At 42.0% G+C, this 24265-nt stretch overlaps 1 protein-coding gene across 1 annotated transcript in view; it reads left to right on the top strand.

Moving 5' to 3' along the window:
* Window positions 1–24265, top strand: part of ERICH6B (glutamate rich 6B) — a 300307-nt gene that overhangs the window by 253774 nt on the left and 22268 nt on the right. The window contains exon 10 of the mRNA XM_040425440.1: window positions 4862–5017. Coding sequence (XP_040281374.1) covers window positions 4862–5017 — 156 coding nt within the window. The remainder of the gene's footprint in view (window positions 1–4861; window positions 5018–24265) is intronic.

Genomic DNA, 24265 nt, shown 5'->3' with positions numbered 1-24265 from the left:
ATGTGAACCGTGCTGACCAATCCAAGATCAGGAATGGGCAAACAGCAAGTGTCTTTGACTACCAAATGGACAGTGTGCTTCAGGCAGCCTGAAAAATGGTGCAGCCATCTTAAATGACAGAAAAAGAACTCGAGAATTGACTGATCTGCACCTAAAGAGACAAAAAGGAGGTCACCATGAAAGTGTTCTGTTTGTTCCCCAGCTAATTTCTTGAGCTGGAGCATCCATCTAATATTTTATTAGCACTGACTGCATCCAAACGTAGGTGACGCAACCATAATAAAAAAAAATAACTGCTATAAGAAACTGAAAAACACCGTCTACAATTTGTCTATTTTCTAGACATTCAGAAATGAAAGTCAAACCATGTTTTACCCCATTTTCTTCAAATGTGCTATTATATCGCAATGGCTTTTATGTTCATCTTTTGCATTCACTGCCAGTGGTTTCTGTATAAACATTTTAAAGGACATTCTCATCAGAAACTAATTGTAATATACAGTATATTAAAACATAAACATATGCTTGCCTGCTATGTAGAGACATAAAATGTTAATCTCATCTCTGAAATGTTCCTTTCATTGTGCCTCGAATGGGTATGTAAGTGCGGTTCTATCTAGATAACAGTATTGCTATTATATACTGGATGGATGGATATCCATCCATTGACTTTTCTGCAATATTATGTTTTCAGGAAGTTCTCTAGGGATATTTGAGGACCAGAATTGTGATTCTCACATCTGCAATAAATAAAAAAAAAACTATTATTGTCAATCTATGGGTTATTTCAACCCCTTCTCGACTTGTGCCATACAGCGGTAAGTGAGTTCCCAACCCATGCCTTGCAAGTATGGGCCACTGATGGGGTGGACACAAGAGCTGTGCTTGCCCGACCAGGGACAGGGGCCTGGCTGTTACTGTATCCGCCGGCATCAGTTAAAACTCCAGTGCAGGTGGATTAACCCCCTAGATGCCACTGTCAATGCTGACTACCGCATCAAGGAAATTACAGAGGGAGGGGACTTCCTCTCTCAACTCATCGGCTCCCCACAATGAGATCGCAGGATGCTGATAGTTGCCATAAGTGGTGCCCGAAGCCATACACAGGCCTCCGGGTCTGCTATGTATAGGAACCTATGAGGCCCAGTCCCCACGCTGGGTCTCATAGGCAACTGTCAGTGTGAAGCTGACAGTTGAAATGCAGTACAATACAGCATGTATTGTACTATATTGTAACGGCGATCAGGCCCTCAAAAGTTAAAGTCCCATAGAGGGACAAAATAAATAATAAAAAAATAAGTAAATGTGTTTTATAAAAATTAAAAAGATAAGAGTTTCAAGTTTAAAAAAAGCCCACTTTCCCTCATCAAGCCATTTACTATTGTAAAAAAAATAATTATATAGGTATCGCCACATCCATAACGACCGGCTCGATAAAAATATCAAAAGATCTACCCTGTCATTTGGACACCATAAAAAATAAATGAATAAAAACTATTGCAGAACAGACATTTTTACCAGTAGAACCTGACTAACAGGGGCGTGGTGTGTCTCTCCAATTGCACAAGCTGGGCACAGCATATTGAGGACTGAAATGTCATATCAGTGAAAAACTGGCAATTTTCATTTTTGCACAGACCCTTACTTAATAAAAAAATAAAAAATAAAAAATAAAAAATGGCGTGTTGGACTACAAAGAAGTGTCTCACTGAGGTCTTCTTCACTTCTGATCTTCTTGGGTAACAAAGTCTTTGGTGCAAGCGCTCTTTTACTTCTAAGCCCTGTTGTATGTCCAGGCAAAAGAATGGGCCTCATGTAGGGTATTTCTAAAACCAGGAAGTACAGCATAATGATAAGAGTACTTATCGGATCTTATCAAAAATTCTATGAAGCACCTGTGAAGCCAATCACTATATCTGTAGGTGGATTCCTTAAAGAGTTTTTTTTTTCGCAAAACGGGTTAACTTTTTGGAGTTTTACACTGGTACCTCAGAGTTTCTGCAAATGTGACATGGCACTCAAGAACCATTCCAGCTAAATCTCCCCTTTAAAAGCCAAATGGCACTCCTTCCCTTCTGAGCCCTGTGGTGTACTCATACAGCAGTTTACAACTACATATGGGGTGCTGTTGACCAATTTTGGGGTGCAGCCGGTTACTGCAGTACTGCTCCCAATCACTTCATTGAAAGATGTGCTATAGTAATCAGTTCCATACACTATACAGTGGATAAAGCTATGTAGTTCCATCGCCTGAGCTTCTGCAGAGTAACTGATGGGTGGGGATATGGGGTGATAGTCCCCGCCAATCAGATATTGATGGCCTATTCTGAAGTTATTTATAAAATCCTTATAAAATCCTGGGCAACCCTTTTAAAGAGGTTTCCAATTTTAGAAAAACCTTTCTTCAAAAAAGAGCAACACCTCTTTCCATGGATTGGGTCTGGTATTGCAACTTAACCATTCGAGTCGATGGGGCAGAGCTGCAAGACTGCACACAACCTAAGGAAAAGTGTGATGCTGTTTTTGGAAGAAAGCAGCCATGTTTTTCTAATCCTGGAAACCCCTTTAAGATGCACGATTAAAGAGGTTGTCCAAGTTATTTTTTTTATTCTTTGTATATTTCTACCTAAACTAAAATAAAATATTTTCAATTGATTATCTTTTTCTATAGTGTCCCCTTTCTCATATTTCATTTAGTGCTACTATGACCTTTGACATCAGCTTCTTTGCCTGCTCTGACGTTCCATGCACAAGCTTAGGGCTGCAGGAGAGAGCAGTCCTGCCCTGTACATGGAACGTCATGAAGTCTGATCTGTGGGCTGTGCTTGCTGGAGGGACAAGTCACGCCCCCTGTGCATGGTTCCTCACTGCTGATGTCTGCTGGCTTAGCTGTCTCATCATGCTGGATCCATTCTTAGCTGTGAGCTGTCAGGCATGTCCAGTCCATTCAGAAGGCACCCGCATAGAGGATAGCTTGCCAGCTGCTAGTGTATATGGACCATACGAACATCAGCACTGAGGACTGAAAAGTGGGTGGAGCTTGTCTGTGTGAAGCCACACCCCCTGCAGTTTACTGAAGGCAGAATGGCTTATTAGCTTTTATAACCCAAAAAGCAGAAGAGGAATTCTAGTCAAAGTGAAAGCTAACAGGATGGGAGCATATTTTACTGGACTGTAACAGGTGAAATACTTTGCCTGTATAAATGGAAGAAGCAGCAAGATGTTAATGGCCAGAAGATCAACCAGAAGAAAGAATTTCTGTGTGAGGTCAGTGACTACTGGGAAGAACTGCAGCTGGAGAAGAGCCATCTGTGTCAGCGAAGAAAACCAAGGGGGAGGGGAAAGGCAGTCATAGTAGACACCCACAAATATTCATGAGAAGAATATCACAGAATGTTATTACACACCCCCAAGGCTCTGCAAATGCATGTAAACAAAGGGGCCAGAGCAGTACTAGGTACGTGTGGAAATAGCATTTTTTGCTAGACCTCACATATCTAATGTATATATTCCTGACCATCAGTTTTGCAGTCATTTTTTTCTGTTACTTGGACAACCCCTGTAACCTCTTCTCCGTACAACTTCCCAAACAGATATATGTTGATAGGAAGGGAGGATTCACTGACTCTAGCAACTGCAAGAGTCCAAGCAGTTGGACCTTTATCATAAATTTGCATTTTGTACATGTTTTTTTATTTATTTTGGCTAAAATGATACAGCCAGATGTTGACTATAATCCTAAAAAGACATTATGAAAAAAACAGATCATGTTTTAAATGCATTCTTTTTTAAACGCTAAAAAGAGAGATTTCCTTTGATAGGTAATAAATATTATACAGCAGGAACATTGCTTAACAACAACACCGTCATCACCAGCATAAATGCATCGTGTGGGTTTAAAGTCCCTTCTGTATTCTAACAGGAGCAGGTTGGGTGCTAAACGTGTTTTGTTGCACAATGGGCAGCCATAGTGTTTGTCACCTTGGAATTAGGTTCTCTGGCAATATGGTTGCACTTCTGGGTCTACTTTTGGAAAAATGTCTGCAACTTAATAGAAAAATGCAAGGTTGGATTGGCTCACCAGAAAACCCTCCAGTGGGCCAAAGCTCTGACAATAATGGACCCATTATAAAACATGGCCCTTAAGCTCCTGTATACCCAGAGGCTTGGCCCTCTGAATTATTTTCTCTGATGGGTCCAAGGAACCTCAGTCAGACACTGGAAAAATGCCATAAACCTTAAAGTAAAATGTAAATAATTACCAAAATGTGACAGCTGGTATAATATCTGATTTATTAATATATGGTCAATATTATGTTTTAGGTGGAAATTAACTTTAAGAGTCCTTTAATCAAGTGATACATTGTGAATGAACAACAAACTACCATCAAAGACTACAAAACCCTTTTTGCGGAAACATTATTCATTTTAATTTGCATAATTCTGCCAGAATATAAAAATAGCTTTTCAACTTAACACAAATCAGGCCCATGTAATCACTTCAAGAATGCTCCCAATTCATCAGATTGGCTAATTTTATAGGCATCTGGACCATAAATTGATGTACTCCTTTGTAACTTAAGGCCAATTTAAGTATTAGTGAAATAATATTTAGACAGCCTTAGTCATTCTATCATTTTAAGAAATGTTATTTTTTTATAATTATTATTCTTTTATGTATTAGACAATTTTTTAAAATATTTTAAGTATGTCAATGTAAACATGTGAAGTGTAAGCTTTTAATATGCTATATTTAAAACTACTCCTCAGATTATAAAAGCTATGCCTCATATTTTATTTACACACAAGAAATTGTTTTCTAGGTTGCTAACATAATCCTTCTTCCTTGACTACAAATCAGATATCCATCAGGAAATATTGGTATCTTGATTGCCTGCTCAAAACCCACCCAGTTTGTCTTTATCATTTTGGAGGATGCTGAGAAGGAACCACAGATTCAAGCCATTTTCATGAGTAATGGTCATGGAGCCTGCTACCATCATAACGGCACACTTTGGTGAGTTCAATAGTATATTAAAAGACAATTTAAAGCAAGGCACTGGAGAAAAGAGAGTCTTATATCAAATAGGACTGACTGGAAAATCTCTGAGTTATCACTTTGAGTTACTTTGTAAAATACTATCATGTATCAGCAATCAGTATATAGTGAAATGTTACATGCTGATCACATTTGTTGAGCTGGATGAACATAGGCGATATAGACAATTCATATACCCTTAAGTGAAGAAAAAGTAACACTTAGCACATACAGAAATCTGAATAAATATACTAGGACCCTTCTGAAAAGGTATAAATTCTCTACAAATTTATTAAAAGTAAAGTCTACAAAATACAGTAACCATGGATGATTCTGAATACTGTATATTAATACATGAAAAGCATATAACACATCAACTAAAAATCCACATGGAATCCGAATTCGAAAGCACAGGAGTGAAGCTGCAGTAATAAGATACAACACATGAATCCGGAGAAACAAAGCATAAATATATGAATTAATTCTAACATATAGTGGGTCGTTTATCAATCTGAAATACGCCTAAATTAGGTTAGTTGTGCCGCAGTCTGCGATTTCTTCCCGCTCACACCAGGTCTAAAATTGTTGGCATGGCGTGGGCGGGAAGGGGACGGGCCAATAAGCCTGTCTCATTTAACATTTTGTACACCTGTTTTAGGTCTAAATGTAAGAAAGCTAGGAAGATTATATTTAGAACTAGCAGAGGATCAGCCGAAGTTATGTAGAGGACAGAGCCTTTTCATAACTGTGGCGGATCCACCGAGTTTTATTAAGACCAGCGTCTAAAACACTGGTATTAATAAATGTGACCCATAGACTCACACAAATAGCATATGAAGTCAGAAAATCAGTGGGTTAAACAAGAGAGTAAGGTGGGAATAATAGGTATTACACGGGGAGCCACATGTGTGTCCAAAACCAAACTATTCATGGGGAAGTCCGCAACACACTATGAAATGTACACACACTAATAATGAAAGAAATAATTAAGTAATAAAAAAAAGTACTTTATTCCCAACAAAAAAAGAGAAACATGGTTAAAGGGGTTGTCCGGGTTCAGAGCTGAACCCGGACATATCCCCATTTTCACCCAGGCAGCCCCCCTGACTTGAGCATCGGAGCAGTTCATGCTCTGATGCTCTCCTTTGCCCTGCGCAAAATCGCGCAGTGCAAAGGCATTTTTAGGAGTTCCAGTGACGTACCAGGGCTCTCCATGGGGCTGCACTGATGGGCGGGCTTTAGCGCTGTCCTAGCCAGTAAAACGGCTAGGGCAACGCTAAAGCCCGCCTATCAGATCCGGTGACATCACCGAACACACTGCCGGGAAGAAGCCTCCGCCCGGCAGTGTGTTATGATAAACAAAAGAGCCTGCGCCCTGCACGATCTAGCGCAGGGCAAGGGAGCGCATCGGAGCATGAGATGCTCCGATACTAGCCTCAGGGGGACTGCCTGGGTGAAAATAAGCGTATGTCGGGGTTCAGCTCTGAACCCGGACAACCCCTTTAAATCTAAAAAACAAGGTATTTAGAGAGGCCATAAAGTAATATGGCCAAAAATCCAGCAAAAATAACAATAGGACAGATTTACTAATCCTGTTATTTAGATGTGTAAATGTAGACTACAAAAGTCAAAAAATCTGCCAGATGCATCATAGTGGCTCATTAGTGGCACTTTTACACTATCTAGTCTAAGTTTATGCCACCTATTAAAGGGGTTGTCTAATTAAATAGAGGAACTTTTGAAAGCACACAGCACTGGATTGCTGAGCTTCTACAGTGGTGTGCTATTTTTGCACAAGTAAATGCTGAGGTAAGTGACTGGCTGCAGTGGTCAAATAAATGGGAAGGGCACTTCATCACATCCGGTCAAGCACATACAGTGGGGACGGGAGACACAGTGCTGGAACGGCGGGCCTTTCAGAAGTGACCCTCCTGCCTCTACTTAATTTTACTTTTTGGTCAAACATTCCCTTTAATTAACCCAAAATGTATTTAAAAAATATAATCCATATAATCACCCACACCAAATCACCCTTAAAAATCAAATGTAAATTGATTTAGATGGTCTTTGTATATAGCCCCCACATAAGAGTATTGAGAGTATACAGAGTATAACACAAATAACAGGGACATCCTACCATTAGACCTGGCTACCAGGTCCCACATTCCAGAGTACAGAAGTCCTGACAATTGTTATAATGGCACTACCACACCCAACAGGTAAACATTCATGTTTATTTCAGTGGGAAGAGGAGAGAAGACACTGCAAGACAGTGGGGAAGATTTATCAAAACTTGTGCAAGGGAAAACACATAGCATAGCAACTGATAGCAACCAATCAGATTTCACTTGTCATTTTTCAGAGCTCCTTTGGAAAATGAAAGGTGGAATCTAATTGGTTTCTATGGACAACTAAGACAGTTTTCCCTTGCACTAGTTTTGATAAATCTCACCCAGGGTGTTTATCTCCCAGCAGAACAAAAGGATGGTGCACAGTGAAATCCAATATGCTCAAATCTTGCTTCTCTGAGCATCTACCATTGAGAGATTGTTCTGTATGTGTAGCATACACAGTGGACTGAAAACATACTTTCCACAGTCTAACCCTTAAACATAAAAGAAAAGATGCCATTACCACCCCGGGGTTTCAGGGCACAACTTTAGAGGTCCCTAGCCCACCATGAATGTAAAACAGGGTAGTGGAGTTTTAGAGGCAATATAAAACTAAACAATGTGAAAAATGTAAAATATTTTTAAAAAAAATGGTGGTTTCCTTTGTATGCTTTTAAATGCCACTTTCTTACTACACATCACTTTATAATCTTAAAGTAGCTTTCAGAGAGCATAGTCTCAGACTACATTTACTTGGATGTAATGCAAGAACCATGCAGGACAAATATATTTATTCCCACAAAATGTATAGTATACTGCTCTTACACAGAGCATACAACTTTGAAAAATATGGCAGAAAACGACCTGAAGGTCAAACATATTTGTGTCGATTTACTAATTTTGTCTAAAATGTAGACAGAGTAGCAGTCTGACGATCCACCAAATGATCCCAGTTGCTCAGGCTGGAAGATAAATTTAGTGAATGACGACACATTTTTGTCTAACTTTATATCGCTAATTGGTTCGCTTACCTTGGTTCTCATTGTCATGTCTTAAAGGGGTTTTCCAGGAGTATAATATTCAGTATGGATCACTGGAGCGCCGCATAGCTGATCAATGGCGGTGCTGGGTTTCAGAACCCCAACACACACACACATATCAGATATTGATGATCTGCTTCAGCTGTGGTAAAACTACAACTTCCAAGATGTACAATTGCTTGACTATTCTCAAAACTCCACAGAAATGAATGGAGCATGCTGAGAGTCGTAGTTTCACCACAGCTGGCGTGCTAGAGGTTAGCCATCACTGACGTAAGTTGAGGATAGATCATTAATATTCTACTCTCAGAAAATCCCTTTAAACCATGTCCCTTCTCCATTAAACCTTCCCCAGTTTCCAGCTAAGATACACATCTCTCTTCGAGAGAGGCACAGTGGATTATGGCACACAATATGGGCTATAATTCAGTCACAATGGTAAATGAAGGCCACACTGCTAAATATTAAACAGTCTGCCATTTTCTGTTGGTCACCTGAAAATAACTTCTCTACTTGGTATTGAAGCCCAGGCCTATTCACTATAATGGGACTTACAGTGCTGCCCATAATTATTCATACCCCTGGCAAATTTTTACTTAAAGTTACTTTTATTCAACCAGCAAGTAACACAAAAGGCACACAAAAGCTCGCTTGGCCTTTGCAAAAGCTCATCTGGACAAAGAAGAAGACTTCTGGTCTTCTGTGTTATGGTCAGATGAAACAAAAATTGAATTGTTTGGTTACAATGATGTTTCCTTCATTTGGTGTAAAAAAGTAGAAGACTTCAACCCAAAGAACACCATCCCCACTGTCAAGCATGGTGGTGGGAACCTAATGCTTTGGGGGGGGTTTTCAGCCAATGGACCAGGGAACCTAATCACAGTAAACTGCACCATGAAAAAAGAGCAATACATGAGGATTCTCAACGACAACATCAGGCAGTCTGCAGAGTAACTTGGCCTTGGGCACCAGTGGACATTTCAGCATGACAATGACCCAAAACACACAGCAAAAGTGGTGAAGAAATGGTTAGCAAACAACAACATTAACATTTTGGAGTGGCCCAGCCAGAGTCCAGACTTGAATCCAATTGAGAATCTGTGGAGCGAGCTAAAGTTCAGGGTAATGGCAAGAAGACCTGAAAGATTTGGAGCTCATTCCTAAAGATGAATGGGCAAAAATACCTGTGGAGACATGCAAAAAGCTGGTCTGCAATTATAGGAAGCGTTTGATTGCTGTAATAGCCAATAAAGGCTTTTCTATTGATTATTGAGAAGGGTATGAATAATTTTGGACTGGACACTTTTTGCTCAAATGTAAATAAAAGCTGAAAAAAAAATTTTCCCCACAATAATGCCTCTTGTACATCGTCTTATTATCTTTTGGGAGACACCTATGTAATTTCCCGTCAAAAAATTACTTGCTGGTTGAATAAAAGTAACTTTAAGTCAAAATTTGCCTGGGGTATGAATAATTATGGGCAGCACTGTATCTGTACCTAGGCTATGTAACCGAGGAATGTAACATCAATGGCCTAGGAAGTGGCTGGTGCACTGGGGCCTCATCAAACAGCTGACTGGCGTAAGTTTTAGGAATCAGACCGCTGCCAATGATATATTGTTGACCTATCCTGGAGCATACGTCCATATGTTACTCCTGGAAAAACCCCTTTAATTAAGAAATCTATTCTTTCCAAATTGTACAATGCTGCACATTAATACTGCAAAAGGCATGTGTCTAAGTATTCTTAGACTCTAAAGAGAGATCCCAATCCTAGAGACCTGATGGAGCACATAAATAATCTGAATGGTTCACAATATTCTAAGAGATTAGAAGATGTTCCAGTGTGTATTGCTGGGATGCTTATTTCCAATGTGAAAATTGGATTTTTTGCAAAGCCTGGTTAATTCTCTCTGGGGTGCACTACCAAGGCAGGCACTGTCATAAACATAACCTTTTTTCTTCTTATGATCTGTGACTTTCAAATGCATATGAATTGTTTTGTGAATAACAACAAATAAGTGAAATGAGATCAAGAAAAAAAGAATCAGTAACTTGGAATAGAAAACCATTTTTGAGCTAAAACTGCAGTGCTTCTCAATGTCTTGAGATCTGTCCCAGAGGCGCAGAGTGCCAATTGCACTTAATCGAATTCCACATGGCACTAGCAGAATAAATTTAACCTGACATATACTATTCCTGTGTGTTCATTCACAATGGAAAGAGCATACAAATTAGAGATTTAAAACTCTGTAAGTACTATGTTGGAAAGAACAAAAGAGACCTTGTTAGAAAACCAACAAAAGTATTTTTGATGTACTACTGATCAGAGATTTGACACAGGCAAAAAGATGTGCTTCATTCTTCCACACGCAGAAATTCTAGAAGAGGGATGGGTTTCTGAGAGAACTCCATTTATACAGATTATAGGGTGTCCTGAAGTCCAGTGACTTCTATAGAATTCTATTGACCCGTACTGTAGCTCCACGTGCGTCAGATTTTATACATACATACGTCTGTCCACATGGCAAAAGCCCTGTGCATGAAGTCTATTAACCTGTGTTGAGCCTTCCAACAAAAATAATTTTTTTTTTTTCCTAATTGCATTACAAGAGCCATCTTTTATTTTATTTTTTTCGTTGATGTAGCCATATGAGAGCTTGTTTTTTGCAGGACAAGTTGTAGTTTTAATGGAACCATTTTGAAGTGTGTGGAAACACTCATTGATTAACGTTTAATACCTCTTTCTGGGGGACAGGGGGAATAGGTCTGTCTTTTTAAGCTTTACATTTTGTAACAATCACTGTGCAGCATAAATAACATGATCATTTTATTCTCTGGGTCTATATTATAGCAGTGATACCAAATGTATATCATTTTTTTAAGTTTTATTATTTTTGCACAATAAACCTCCTTTTTAAAAAAAAAAAAAAAAAAACTAATGTTTTTTCATTGCTGTTTCACAAGAACCATACCTAAAAGGCCTTAATAGATCTTTCAGTAGACCCCTGGCTGCCATATAAAAGGCATCAGCACACCATGATCGCACTTGAAGGGTGCAGAAGGGTGACAGAGGGAGTCCCCTATCTCTCAAACTACTTAGATGCCACAGGTTTCTCTGATCTCACCTGTTAGAGCAGGAGCACAACTGTGTTTAGCTGCACCAGACACAGGAAACTCGGTATTGCAGGTCATAAACCTGCAATACCGTGTATTAGAAGGTGCAAAACCCTTTAGTGACCATGTAAAAAGGTGTATTGGTGGACACTAAGGGGTTAATGTTAATTTATAATATAATGTTAGAGGGATTACCTTTTATAACTGAAATTCCATAAATGATTTATTTTACTTATACGTGATTCAAAAAAGAGAAGAGAGAATTAGATCGCACATCCACCAGCTTAGCTTTGATCTTTAACTGCTTCTCAGCAAAATTAACATTGCTTCTCAGCACAATAATTAGTGTACGGCCCCCTATACTGCATGCTATATAAGAGGCAGTAGTGTACTTTTTGATCAAAAGGCATAAGCCCACTCACCTCGCCAAGGTTGCCTCTTGGAGTTTGACCTACTCTATATTTGGCGCGGCACTGCCTGGCGACCGCCGGCGCCCACAGCTCCACACCAGCAGGCATTCAGTCGCCAAACAGCACCCCTGCTGCCTGGCAATGCCACCTGGCACCGGGTCCCACCAACCCACCAGCGCAGCGCCACATCAACAACCGTCGCCACCCAGCACTGCACCGTGTGAACAGTTGTCAAAGCTCACATTGTTACCTGCTCTTGGAGACTCAGACTGAGGGCTGGTAGGTCACTTCACACTTATATTCAGGCTACTGCTAATTAAAAGCACCTGTACCGAATGGGAGGAGTGCTGATCCTGGACAGAATAATCATACATGATTCAAAAAAGAGAAAAGAGAATTAGATAGCACTTCCACAAGCTTAGCTTTGATCTATAACTGCTTCTCAGAAAAATTAACATGCCAGGGTGGCATTGCCAGGCAACAGGGGTGCTATTTGGCGGCTGGATCCCGCTGCCTGCTGGTGCGGAGCTGTGGTGCCAGCGGTCGCCAGGCAGTGCCGTGCCAAATTTAGAGTAGGTCCCACTGCCAAAGGTAACCTTGGCCGCGGTAAGTGGGCTTATGCCTTTTGATCAAAAAGTACACTACTGCCTCTTATATAGTATGCAGTATAGGGGGTCGTACACTAATTATTGCGCTGAGAAGCGATGTTAATTTTGCTGAGAAGCAGTTATAGATCAAAGCTAAGCTGGTGGATGTGCGATCTAATTCTCTTTTTTCTTTTTGAATCATTTATTTTACTCACTTATACAGAGCTGACATATTGCACAGCGTCTTACACACATTTTTATCACTCAATGTCCCCAGTCCAGTGGAGCTTATAATTTAGATTTTCTATCAGTATGCTTTGGTCTGTGGGAGGAATCCCACACAAAAACGGAGAGAACATATAAACTTCAGGCAGATGTTGTCCTTGCTTGGATTTTGCTAATCACTGAGCCACCAGTGCTAACCATTGAGCCACCATAAGGCCTCGTTCACATTTCCGTGAGAAAAAAAAGCATATGTGTTTCATCTCTGAAGATGTCCGTGAAGGATCCGTGGTTGGTCCATGTGTCCCTTTTTACCATTCGTGTGTCATCTGTAATTCACTGACATTGCTCAGCTGAAAATTAATTTCCAAAGTATCTCCTGTCAGTCTTCAGTGAAAAACAGACGCACCACGGATCTCCTGCCATCCGTGGTGTGTACATGATTTTCACGGACTCATAGACTTCTGCATCATGGATCAAAGTAATGCATGTCCTCGTGATTTTTTTTTACTGACCCACGGTAGGCAGGTAGTGTGGTAACAATGTTGCAAAGTACAAAAGATTTCAAAAATAGAAGTGTAAATAGTTTATTTTTATCAATAATGCAAAGTGAATGAACAAAAGAGAAATCTAAATCCAATGAATATTTGGCGTGACCGCCCTTTGCCTCTGAAACAACATCAGTTCTTCTAGGCACACTTGCACACATTGTTTGAAGGAACTCTAAAGGGAGGTTTTTCATCTTGGAGAATTAACCACTTCTGTGGCTGTAGGTTTGCTTAAATCCTTCTGTCTCTTCTTGTAATCCCAAACAGTTTTGAAGATGTTGAGATCAGGGCTCTGTGGGGGCCATATCATCACTTCCAGGAGTCCCTTTTCTTCTTTGCACTGAAGATAGTTCTTTATGACATTGGCTGTGTGTTTGGGGTCGCTCTCCTGCTGCAGAATAAATTTGGAGTCAATCAGACAGATCCCTAATGATATTGCATGATTCAAAGGTTTTGATTCAAAGAAATAGACCCTGGTGGCAAGCTATTGGCTCTAAAGTCAGTTCCGAACATTTTGTTTTCTCCTGGACCTTTGAGGACCACTATGGCATCAGAGTACCAGAAGACTCTCCGGTGGGCCAGTCCAACACTGGACACATAGAAGCTACTGTGTCTGCTATGCGGATAGTTAGCCCATGCACGAATCGATCCATAAACCTAGTTTCTACTGCTCAACAAAAAATGCAACAAAGAAAATAGAATCTATCTAAATGATAGATATTGAATTGTTATACTTGGAGGACATAGTTTTTACATTCACACTTGAGCATATAGAAAGATCCCTTATTGTTTTGATGTAGGAAAAGAAGCCAAATGTATTTCTGCTATCAGAAAACTGCGGGAAAACATTTGGAATCTCTCGTGAAATTCTGCTCCTGAACAATAAAACAAGCAGCACATTACACCATTAATTTGTAACGAAAAAAGTTAATCTAGCGATATCCATATTTAAATGGAGAAAACAAACAGATATCATCAATTTCCAATGCAGCATAACCTAATTGTGTGCTGTGCGTCTGTGTCTTACAAATGACATTTTAATGAAATAAACCAGAATTCAATTAGTTTTGACTTAGCAAAATTCTGGAGCCAATTTCTGCTTGGGTGAGCTGGTGTAGGAACACTCTAAATAATGAATACAATTAGAAAAGTTCCATCGTATCTCCATTCTCCGAGCATTGTGCAGTGCATCAATGCCTTTAAAAATAAACCTGATTGACGCGTGATGCACAGATTAAAGGTGAGCTAAAATGAGCTGCATTATATAGCACAGAAAAGTAATAATCTGCTTGAAGATAAAAGCACAAGGAGATGACTGGCAGCTCTTTTCAGACCATGTCTTTAACACATTGATTATTCTCTATGTGTGATGTCTGATCATTAAAAAGATTCAATTTCAGACATGGAAAATAAATCCAATATAAGCCATTATTAGTTTTTTAAGATGATTTTTTCCTTGAATTTAGGAAAATGGGTACCAGCCCTATAGATAGCTGGCTACAAACCAAAAACATAAAGCTAGACCTACACATGTATAGTGGACTTTTCCTGGAGTATCCAAAGCCTGATAATAGACAATAAAGATTCCCCAGGATTTATAATCAGATATTGGATTATAGGATTATAAATGCATGACTGCTTTCTTCTAGAAACAGCGCCACACCTGTCCATGGGTTGTGTCTTTTACTGCAACTCAGTTCTATTGAAGTGAATAATGTTGAGCCGCAGTACCACACACAACCTGTGGACAGGTGTGGCGCTGGTTATAAAAGAAATCACAGTTGTTTCTCTAATCTTGTACACAATGTTGCACCAAGCCTTTCTGTTGCTTGAGGTGAAAACTGAAACGGCACCCCCCTCCCCTTGCCAAATTCTCAACCTTTACCTCTTCCCAAACATTACATAGAGTGCTACAAAACATACAGGGTAATACAGCGCCACATACCTCTTAAATACAGTAATGTCTCCACTGACATAGATGTTCTCTTTTCCTTATTTTCTCTATTCAGTGTAAACAGCCATGATGATTTCTTTTAGTCATCTATTGTCTCTGCAGAGTTTGCCACATAGACATCCTACTTTTCCATCCTCCTCCCCACCTTCTGAACACCCCATCCTACCACCCCTGATACTATGCTCACTGTGCTCCACCATACTATACTGCAAAAACAGTGCCCCTCAAAATACTAGTACCACACAGATAGCGCCTCCTTCAATAATTACTGGCGCACAGAACCCTAAAAAATAACTGTACCCAGCAAATACTTTTCCTGACATTTATAGTGCTGTAAACATATAGTAGTGTCCTCCAAAAATAATTATGCTAAGTTGATACTGTGCTAGGGTGCCCCCACTGTAACAGTCCTCCCAAAAGTCCCACCAATAGTAATAATTCTCTGCCAGAGAGCACTGTGGAAACAGTGCCCCCAATAGTAATAATGTCCCTCATTTTGCCCCAGAAGTTATAACGTCTCCATACGGCCCATACTAGTAATCATGTTCTCCGTAGTCCCCCAGTAGTAATAAAGTTACTTCTGAGTCAAATGTTATAGCCTTTCCTCAATGCCGAGTGATCCTCTAGGTGTCCAATACCTTTCTTCACTTCAGCAAGAGGTCCTATAAAAGGATATACGCATAGTGTTCACCGTGTTTATGATATTAAAACAGGTTTTTATTGTACTTACAAGATTTAAAGACTTGCTTCATTCACATAAAATTTAATAAAAACTCATAGCCCGACCAGGGTTTCGCACCGCTTCATCAGGGGCATGTCACCATCTATGTCTGGTGTAAGTGCTTTTAAACCTCCTGCTTACGGCATCATATCCGCCTACTTCCTTCCTATTCACATGATGCACTTTATATGGTTAAAAATATATAAATATCCATCTAAAATGGTTTACAAATATACATTCCATTACACTTCATTTAAATACTAAAACATTTAAACACAGTTTGCCACCATGAACTCATGACTGATTTTAAAACGGTCAAGTGAGGCTGGACGAATAGAGGGAGGCCGACATGATGGGTTTTGGGTACAGGGCCGGGAGGTAAGGGATTAATAGGGAGCTAGAGGTGCAGTCTGAGAGAAGGGGTGGGGGGTAGTTAATAAAAGGGGGCGGTCGCATGCAGGGAGGCGCCATTTTAGTAAAGTGAGGAAGAGCAGGCATCTTCATATCTACTCACTCACCATGTCCGACGTGAAGGAGGTTCTGGCGAGGCTGAGGGCGGCAGCGGATGCCCGAGGTTCGGGCTGGCTACAGGACCAGGTAGCCAGCTTGTTGCAGGGGGAGACGGTGGGTACTGTCAGCCCACCGCCGAGTGAAAGACGGCCGCGGCGGGCCAGGCCGCCGACGCGCCTTATAATGGAGGACACCCCCAGAGTCCAGCGCTGGGTAAGGAGCCCCTCCGGGCCGGGGGGAACATTATCAGCCCCTTCCTAGGTCCTCCCGGCTTGGGAGGAATCCAGTCGTGCGGTGGGACTCAGTGAGAGGCGGAGGGGGACCCCCCCAGCGTGCGGCAGCAGACGGCAGGGCTGAAGGACCGGGTACTGCAGGCTCCTCCCCTTCTGTAGGGGGAGAAGGCCTGCTCATTGGGGGAGAGCCTGCAACAGCAAGAGACATCGGGCTGTGCACCAGAAGGTGGCGCCGGTGCACAGGCCCCTCCAAGATGGCGGAGAGTCCCTGGCTGATCCTTCCGGTAAGGTGGCGCCGGTGCACAGGCCCCTCCAAGATGGCGGACAGCCCCTGGCTGGTCCTTCCAGTTTATCGATGGCCGTAGGATCCAAGTCAGTGCAGAGCGTGTCCAGTGCAGAAGATGCTGGGATGCCAGGAGACAGTGAAGCGTCATCACCGTCAAGAGGTTTTGTGTCGGTGCGGTCTGAAGTGGAGCGGCGGGAGTCTGGATCAACGGCTGCGGGGTTCACAGCGCCCGGGCAGCCAGGTGAGACAACATTGGGGACGTTTCTTGCTTTAATTCAGGGTGTTGGTGTGGGGGGATGTGGGGGTGGTCAGTCTGAAGTGATTGGGGGGTTGGGTGTGGTTGTTATGCGGGCGTGGGGTCGGGGTCAGTAGGGGCAGGGCCTTTGCAAGCATGGGGGGTTGGGAGTGGGGTATCGGTGCAAACGCAGGTGGGGGCGGGGGTTGCGGGGGCGACCGGCGGCGCGGTTGGTGGGGGGTATCGGTGCACACACAGGTGGGGGGTGAGGAGGATAGGCCCAGGGTGGATGACGCGGCTAGGGGGGAGGGGTACGTGTGCTTTGAGGGCCCCTTGGGGGCGCACTTGAAACAGGAGATGAGGGACAGGATATGGAGGGGGGAATACGTGGATATTTTCTCGCTTATTCCTCTAGAGCGGTTTAATTTAGATGTTGTTAGGAAGGATGTGGGAAAAAAGAAGGAGGAGGAGAAGAGGCGGCATCGGCTGATTCCACGCACCTTTGGGAATTGACTTCAGGCTTTCACTATTTTGGCAAGTGTGATTGGTGAAAGGGCGCCGGACAGTTGTTCTCTGCTTTTTTGCTACTTGGATGCTAATGAAGAAGCTTATAGGGTATACGGGGGTTCAGGGTGGTTGCGGTATGACGAACAGTTTCGTCAGAGGAAAGCGGTCCGCCCCAACATGCGGTAGGACCATAAAGACATTGGGTTGTGGATGAGGGTGACGGCGTAGGTGCGGCAGGGGCAGCTTTTTCAGGGGGAGCGGGTCAGTCCGGATTTGCGGCGGCTTCTGCCAGGGGTTTGTGTTTCTTGTTCAATGAGGGGAGTTGCAAGTTTGGACAAAAATGCAAGATCAAGCACGAGTGCTCTTTTTGCGGGGGAAGTCACAGGGCCAGTCGTTGTTTCCGGGGCCCCAGGCCAAGGGGTGGGGAGGTGGTTGGAAAAGGGTCAGACGCCGATACGGGTGGAAGTGATGGGGCGGTATTTAAGTAGATACCCTGATTGGGCAGGGGCGGAGTTTTTGAGGAGGGGTTTCGCGGAAGGTTTTGCTATTTCGTCTTCCCCTTTGGAAACAGTGGACAGGAAGCTTAAAAATGTGCGTTCTGCTTTGGTGCACCCAGAGGTGGTGACGCAGAAATTAGCTAAGGAAGTTGCTTTGGGGAGAATGGATGGGCCTTTTGAGGAGTTGCCTATGGCGAACCTACGGGTTTCTCCGTTGGGGGTGGTTCCAAAAAAGGAGCCGAACGCTTTTCGTTTGATCCACCATTTGTCGTTCCCAAAGGGGGCGTTGGTGAATGATGGGATTGATCCGGAGCTGTGTTCGGTGGTGTATACGTCCTTTGACACAACGGTCGGTTGGGTGCGGAAGTTGGGGCTGGGTACCCTGTTGGCAAAGACGGACATTGAGGCGGCGTTTCGTCTGTTGCCCGTTCATCCGGATAGTTTGCATTTGTTGGGTTGTTTTTGGAATGGGGGTTATTTTGTTGACCGGTGTTTACCAATGGGGTGCTCTGTCTCTTGTGCGTATTTCTAAAAATGTTGCTCCTTTTTGGAATGGGTGGTGAAGGACGTGTCGGGGTGCACTTCACTTATTTATTATTTGGACGATTTCCTGTGTTTGGGTCCTGCGGATTCCAGGGTATGCGGGTTGTTGTTGGCGTCGTTGCAGTCAGTGTTTGAGTCGTTTGGGGTGCCGTTGGCGGTGGAGAAGACGGTTGGGCGTACTACGGAATTATGTTTTTTGGGTATAGTGTTAGACACGGTGCGGATGGAGTGTAGGTTGCCTGAGGACAAGTTGGGGGACCTGAGGGCTGCGGTGTGGACGGCAAGGGGCGGGCCAAAAATTAGTTTGAGGGATTTGCAATATTTGTTGGGGAAGTTGAATTTCGCTAGTCGGATTATTCCGACGGGCCAAATTTTTTGTAGGAGGCTCGCGGCTGCCACGAGAGGTGTGATTTCAGGGCATCATTTTATCCGGCTGGGTAAGGAGTTGAGAAGGGATTTAGAGGTTTGGGACTGGTTTTTGGAACAGTTTAATGGTAGGGCGTTAGTCATGGGGGACACGGTCGACAGTTTTGAGTTGTTTTCGGATGCAGCAGGTGGGGTGGGTTTTAGTGTCTATTGTGAAGGCCAGTGGTGTGCGGGAAAGTGGCCTGAGTCATGGGTTTTGAAGGGCTGGGTGAAGAATGTTGCTTTGCTAGAATTGTTCCCCATAGTGCTGGCTGTCGTACTCCCAAAGATCCATAAGGACAAAAAAAAACAAAAAAAAAAAACGGGAAGACCAATAGTTTCTGGTATAGAATTTATCACCAGTAGAGTCTCTGAATACATTGATGTGTTCCTGCAGAAATATGTGAGAGAAATATCTTCCTTCCTCAAAGATACTAGTGATGCTTTGAAGTTATTAAGGGAGAACTAAATCTTTGAGGAAAATATGATACTTGCTACGGCCGATGTCCCTTCCCTGTACACCATTATTCCCAAGACATTGGTGTATAGGCAGTGAAGTTTTATTTGGATAGAGATATAGAAATGGAGAATGAACAAAAATATTTTATTTTAAACTGCATAGAGTACTGTTTAGAACATAACAATTTCTGGTTCAATGATGTGTACTATTTACAGGAGGTCGGTACTGCGATGGGCGCGAAATTCGCACCGAGCCTGGCAAACCTTTTTTATGGCATATTGGGAGTATCTATATATTGATCCATTGCTCACACAGGGAGAAAAAGATAGATCCCTCTGTGTATGTAAAAGATATATAGAGGATTGTGTGTTTATTTGGAAGGGAGGAGAAGAAGGTTTGGGACAATTTATAGCAGTCCTAAATGATAGCAACTGGAATTGGAGATTTACAGTGAATACCAGTAAAGAAAAAGTTAGTTTTTTGGATCTAGAAATATTTGTAGAAGAGGGACTAATCAAAACACGAACGTATTTTAAACCCTCAGACCGCAACGGATATATAGAAAAAAAAATAGGTGTCACTATAAACCATGGATAGACAATACACCTAGAGGGCAGTTCCAAAGGATCCAGAGGAATTGTACCAGGAAGAGTGATTATATTAAACAAAGTGAGATCATTCATCGGAGGTTTATGGAGAAAGGCTACGATATAAGTGTACTAGTAAAAAAAAAAAAAAAAAGAGGAAGTTGCACAGAAATATGAGATGAAAGGGACACAACATAAAAAGGAAATAAATAAAAAGGGTCTCCAGGATAATAATGGTAATGAAGGCTATAAGATTGCCTTTTCTACCCAGTATTCGAGTCTTTGTCCATCGTTAAAGCAAATTATTCGAAAAAATTGGAGAATATTGCACAACGGTCCAATATTGGGCAATATCCTTCCGAATATTTCTCAGTTCATATTTAGGAGAGCACCGATTATTAGGGACAAATTAGTCCACAGCTCACTCCGTAGTGACCATTTTTTACCTAATGGACAATTCACATGGTGCCGCGTGTAAGAATCGAATTAAAGAGAAAAAATGCCAGAAAAAGGGTCTGATTAGAAGTAATGTGGGGAATAAAGACTTTAAGATAAAAGGACATATATTCTGTGAAAACATAGGAGTAATATATGTGCTCGAATGTCCCTGTAAATTACAATACGTGGGCAGAACCCTGAGGAAATTAAAAGTAAGGATAGGGGAACATGTTAGAAATATAAGGAAAGGCTTAGAGACACACAGCGTATCAGCGCATTTTTTAAAATGCCATCAAAGCAATCCGGCAGGTATGAAATTTACTGGTGTGGAGTTAGTGCGAAACAAATGGAGAGGTGGAGATCCAGCTGAGTATATAAATAAAAAGGAGATGGAATGATATGTCAGATGCGGACCCTGCAATCTGCAGGTCTGAATATAGAGTGGGATGTGAAAGCGGCTTCTATGTATTAAACACAGTGTCCCAATACAGAAGTATTTCCTGTGGCAACGCTAACTGTAAGAGGCAATACCTTATATTATAGCATAGGGTCTGATTAATACATATAGATCTAGGGAGCACATGCAATTTCCATGTATTGGAGGAGTGCCAAGTAGTAGTTAGAATAGGAAGAGATTGTGAGAGTGGTCACTCCCTGTCCAGAAAACACAAGGTTAATGAGCTGCCTGTTGAAAGGATACTCTTTGTCCAGGAAACAAAGGGTGAATGAGCTGCCTGTTGAAAAGATTACACAATAGTTTTTGAATCAGTCATTTCCTGTCCAAAAAACAAAAGGTGAATGAGCTGCCTGTTGAAGGGATACTCCCTGTCCAGAAAAGAAAAGGTGAATGAGCTGCCTGTTGAAAGGACTACATGACAGTTTTAAAATCATTGATGAGTTCATGGTGGCAAACTGTGTTTAAATGTATTAGTATTTAAATGAAGTGTAATGGAATGTATATTTGTAAACCAGATGGATATTTATATATTTTTAACCATATAAAGTGCATCATGTGAATAGGAAGGAAGTAGGTGGATACGATGCCGCAAGCAGGAGGTTTAAAAGCACTTACACCAGACATAGATGGTGACATGCCCCTGATGAAGCGGTGCGAAACCCTGGTCGGGCTATGAGTTTTTATTACATTTTATGTGAATGAAGCAAGTCTTAAATCTTGTAAGTACAATAAAAACCTGTTTTAATATAAACACGGTGAGCACTATGCTATATCCTTTTATAGGACCTCTTGCTGAAGTGAAGAAAGGTATTGGACACCTAGAGGATCACTCGGCATTGAGGAAAGGCTATAACATTTGGCTCAGAAGTACCCAGAGGGCTAAAGAAAAACCGCACAATCTCACAGACGTATATGAGGAAGGATTTCTGTGAGATTGCACATCACATGCAATGACTGACTAACCAGAAGTAGAGACTGCGCGGAACTACTATTTTTTTCTGTGGTTTTACAAGTGGAGTTTCGGGATTACTCTTTATAGTTTCTGCTGCATTTCACATATACTGGATTGGATATCCGACTTCTTTATTTACATTTTGTTATGAGTTCTTGTCCCAGCAATGCACAGTACAAAAACATGCTACTGTCCTTTAAAGGGGACGGGTTTTCTGAGACTTTTATACTGATGACTATGGATAAGCGAAACGACTTCGTATGAAACATCCGAAGTCGATTCGTATAATACTTAATTTGAATACTGTACCGAGCGAGCCCCTTCCGTACAATATTAGAATGTATTGGCTCCTATGAGCCGAAGTTATTATTTCGCAAAGTCTTGCGAGACTTTGCATAATAATTTCATGAATTAATTTCTACTGTAAAAAAACATTTCCCGAACTCTGTTTTTTTTACAAGCACAGCGCCATCAATCTAAAGTGGCTGTGATTGGTATCGCAGCTCAGTTCTATTCGCTTCAGTTGGGCTGAGCTGCACCTAGGCCATGTGACCAATGAAAGTGATGGCTTGGGAAAAACTCAGATAGCGAGCGCCGGTGCATTCTCATATAGCCGATCAGCAGAGGTCCCGAGTGTCAGACCCCAAACCATCAGAAACTGATGACATATCCAGAGTATAGGTCATTAGTTAAAACAAATCTCTGAAAACCCCTTTAAGAAACAGCAGCAGACATACTGTAAGTCTACCGATATACAAAGCCAGTGTCAATCTTATCTGCTGTTCTATGTGAATAGTATGATGAAAGCAAAGTCATTCTGGAATGGTTATTAAAGGACCTTTAATAACAACAAAATACATTAAAGGGGTTCTCCGGGAATTAAAAAAATTTAAATACATAAATATTACTTTATTATAAATATATTCCCAAATAGCTTTCATTAGTTATAATGGCTCGTTTTGTCTAGTGAGCAATGATTAGGAAAACAAAATGGCCACTGTCCTATTAGCACACACAAAACCTGTCCTAATCACACAGAACTGAGCTAAAGAGCTGCCTCATCCTCCTCTCTGCTCTACTTGTCAGGGATTATGATCCTGAATACACTTTAATATGATATTTAGCTGAATCTTTGTGAGAATTTAGTTCATGAGGAGACATGAAGTACAGAGAGTACGGACAGGACAGACCTTGGTAATGTGGGGCTATGGTAATGGAGACTGCATACAAGTGCTGCTGCTCATTGGCAACATCTGCTTATGAACTCCATTCCTACAGAGATTTAGCTAAAGATCTTATCATCTGTATTCAGGATCATAATCCCTGACAAGTAGAGCAGAGAGGAGGATGAGACAGCTCTTTAGCTCAGTGTTGTGAAGTAACTTGTCCTGCTGTGTGATTAGGACAGGTTTTGTGTGTACTAATAGGACAACGGCCATTTTGTTTCTCCTAATGATTTCTCCCTAGACAAAACGAGCCATTATAACTAATGTAAGGTATTTGGGAATATATTTATAATGAAGTAATATTTAAGTATTTTCATTTTCTTAATTCCCGGGGAACCCTTTTAACCCCTTAGGGATGCATGACATACCGGTACGGCATGTTTCCCGAGTCCTTAAGGACCCATGACGTACCGGTACGTCATGAGTTTAAAACGAGATTGCGGGCAGGGCCGTCTTTACCAAGGGGCAAAAGGGGCAGCTGCCCCAGGCCCAGTTGCTCCTGGGGGGCCCAAGGCAGCTGCCTCTTGAGCACTGCTAGCCACTGCCCCGGGTGTCAGGCTGTCAGCTCTACCAGGATTCCAGGCATCATGATCGGACTGTGTTAAAGTTGTGATTTAGGACCTTAATGACATCATCACCATGTGACCAGTAACCTAGCAATTACTGGTCACATGGCTATGAGGTCATCACAGGTCCTGTGGAGTGTTGCAGAAGTTAACTGTGGAGTTTTTTTGTGTGAAGATTACATCAGAAAAAGGTGACAGGGGCTGTTATGTTAATATACTGTAAACTACTGTATAGTGGGGTGCTGTATACTGTGTGGGGGCCTGTATACTGTGGGGGGGGGGCTGTATACTGAGGGGGTGGGGCTGTATACTGTGTGGGGGCTGTATACTGTGTGGGGCCTGTATACTATGTGGGGGGCCTGTATACTATGTGGTGGGCTGTATACTGTCACTGTGTGGTGGGCTGTATACTGTGTGGGGGCCTGTATACTGTGTGGGGGGCCTGTATACTGTGTGGGGGGCCTGTATACTGTGTGGTGGGCTGTATACTGTGTGGGGGCTGTATACTGTGTGGTGGGCTGTATACTGTGGGGGGCTATATACTGTGTGGTGGGCTGTATACTGTGTGGTGGGCTGTATACTGTGTGGGGGCTGTATACTGTGTGGGGGCTGTAT

Source organism: Bufo bufo, chromosome 3, assembly GCF_905171765.1.
Source record: "Bufo bufo chromosome 3, aBufBuf1.1, whole genome shotgun sequence".
In the NCBI taxonomy this organism is placed as follows: domain Eukaryota; kingdom Metazoa; phylum Chordata; class Amphibia; order Anura; family Bufonidae; genus Bufo; species Bufo bufo.
Note: the sequence above shows the minus strand (reverse complement) of the source record. Positions and strands in the feature narration are given on the sequence as shown.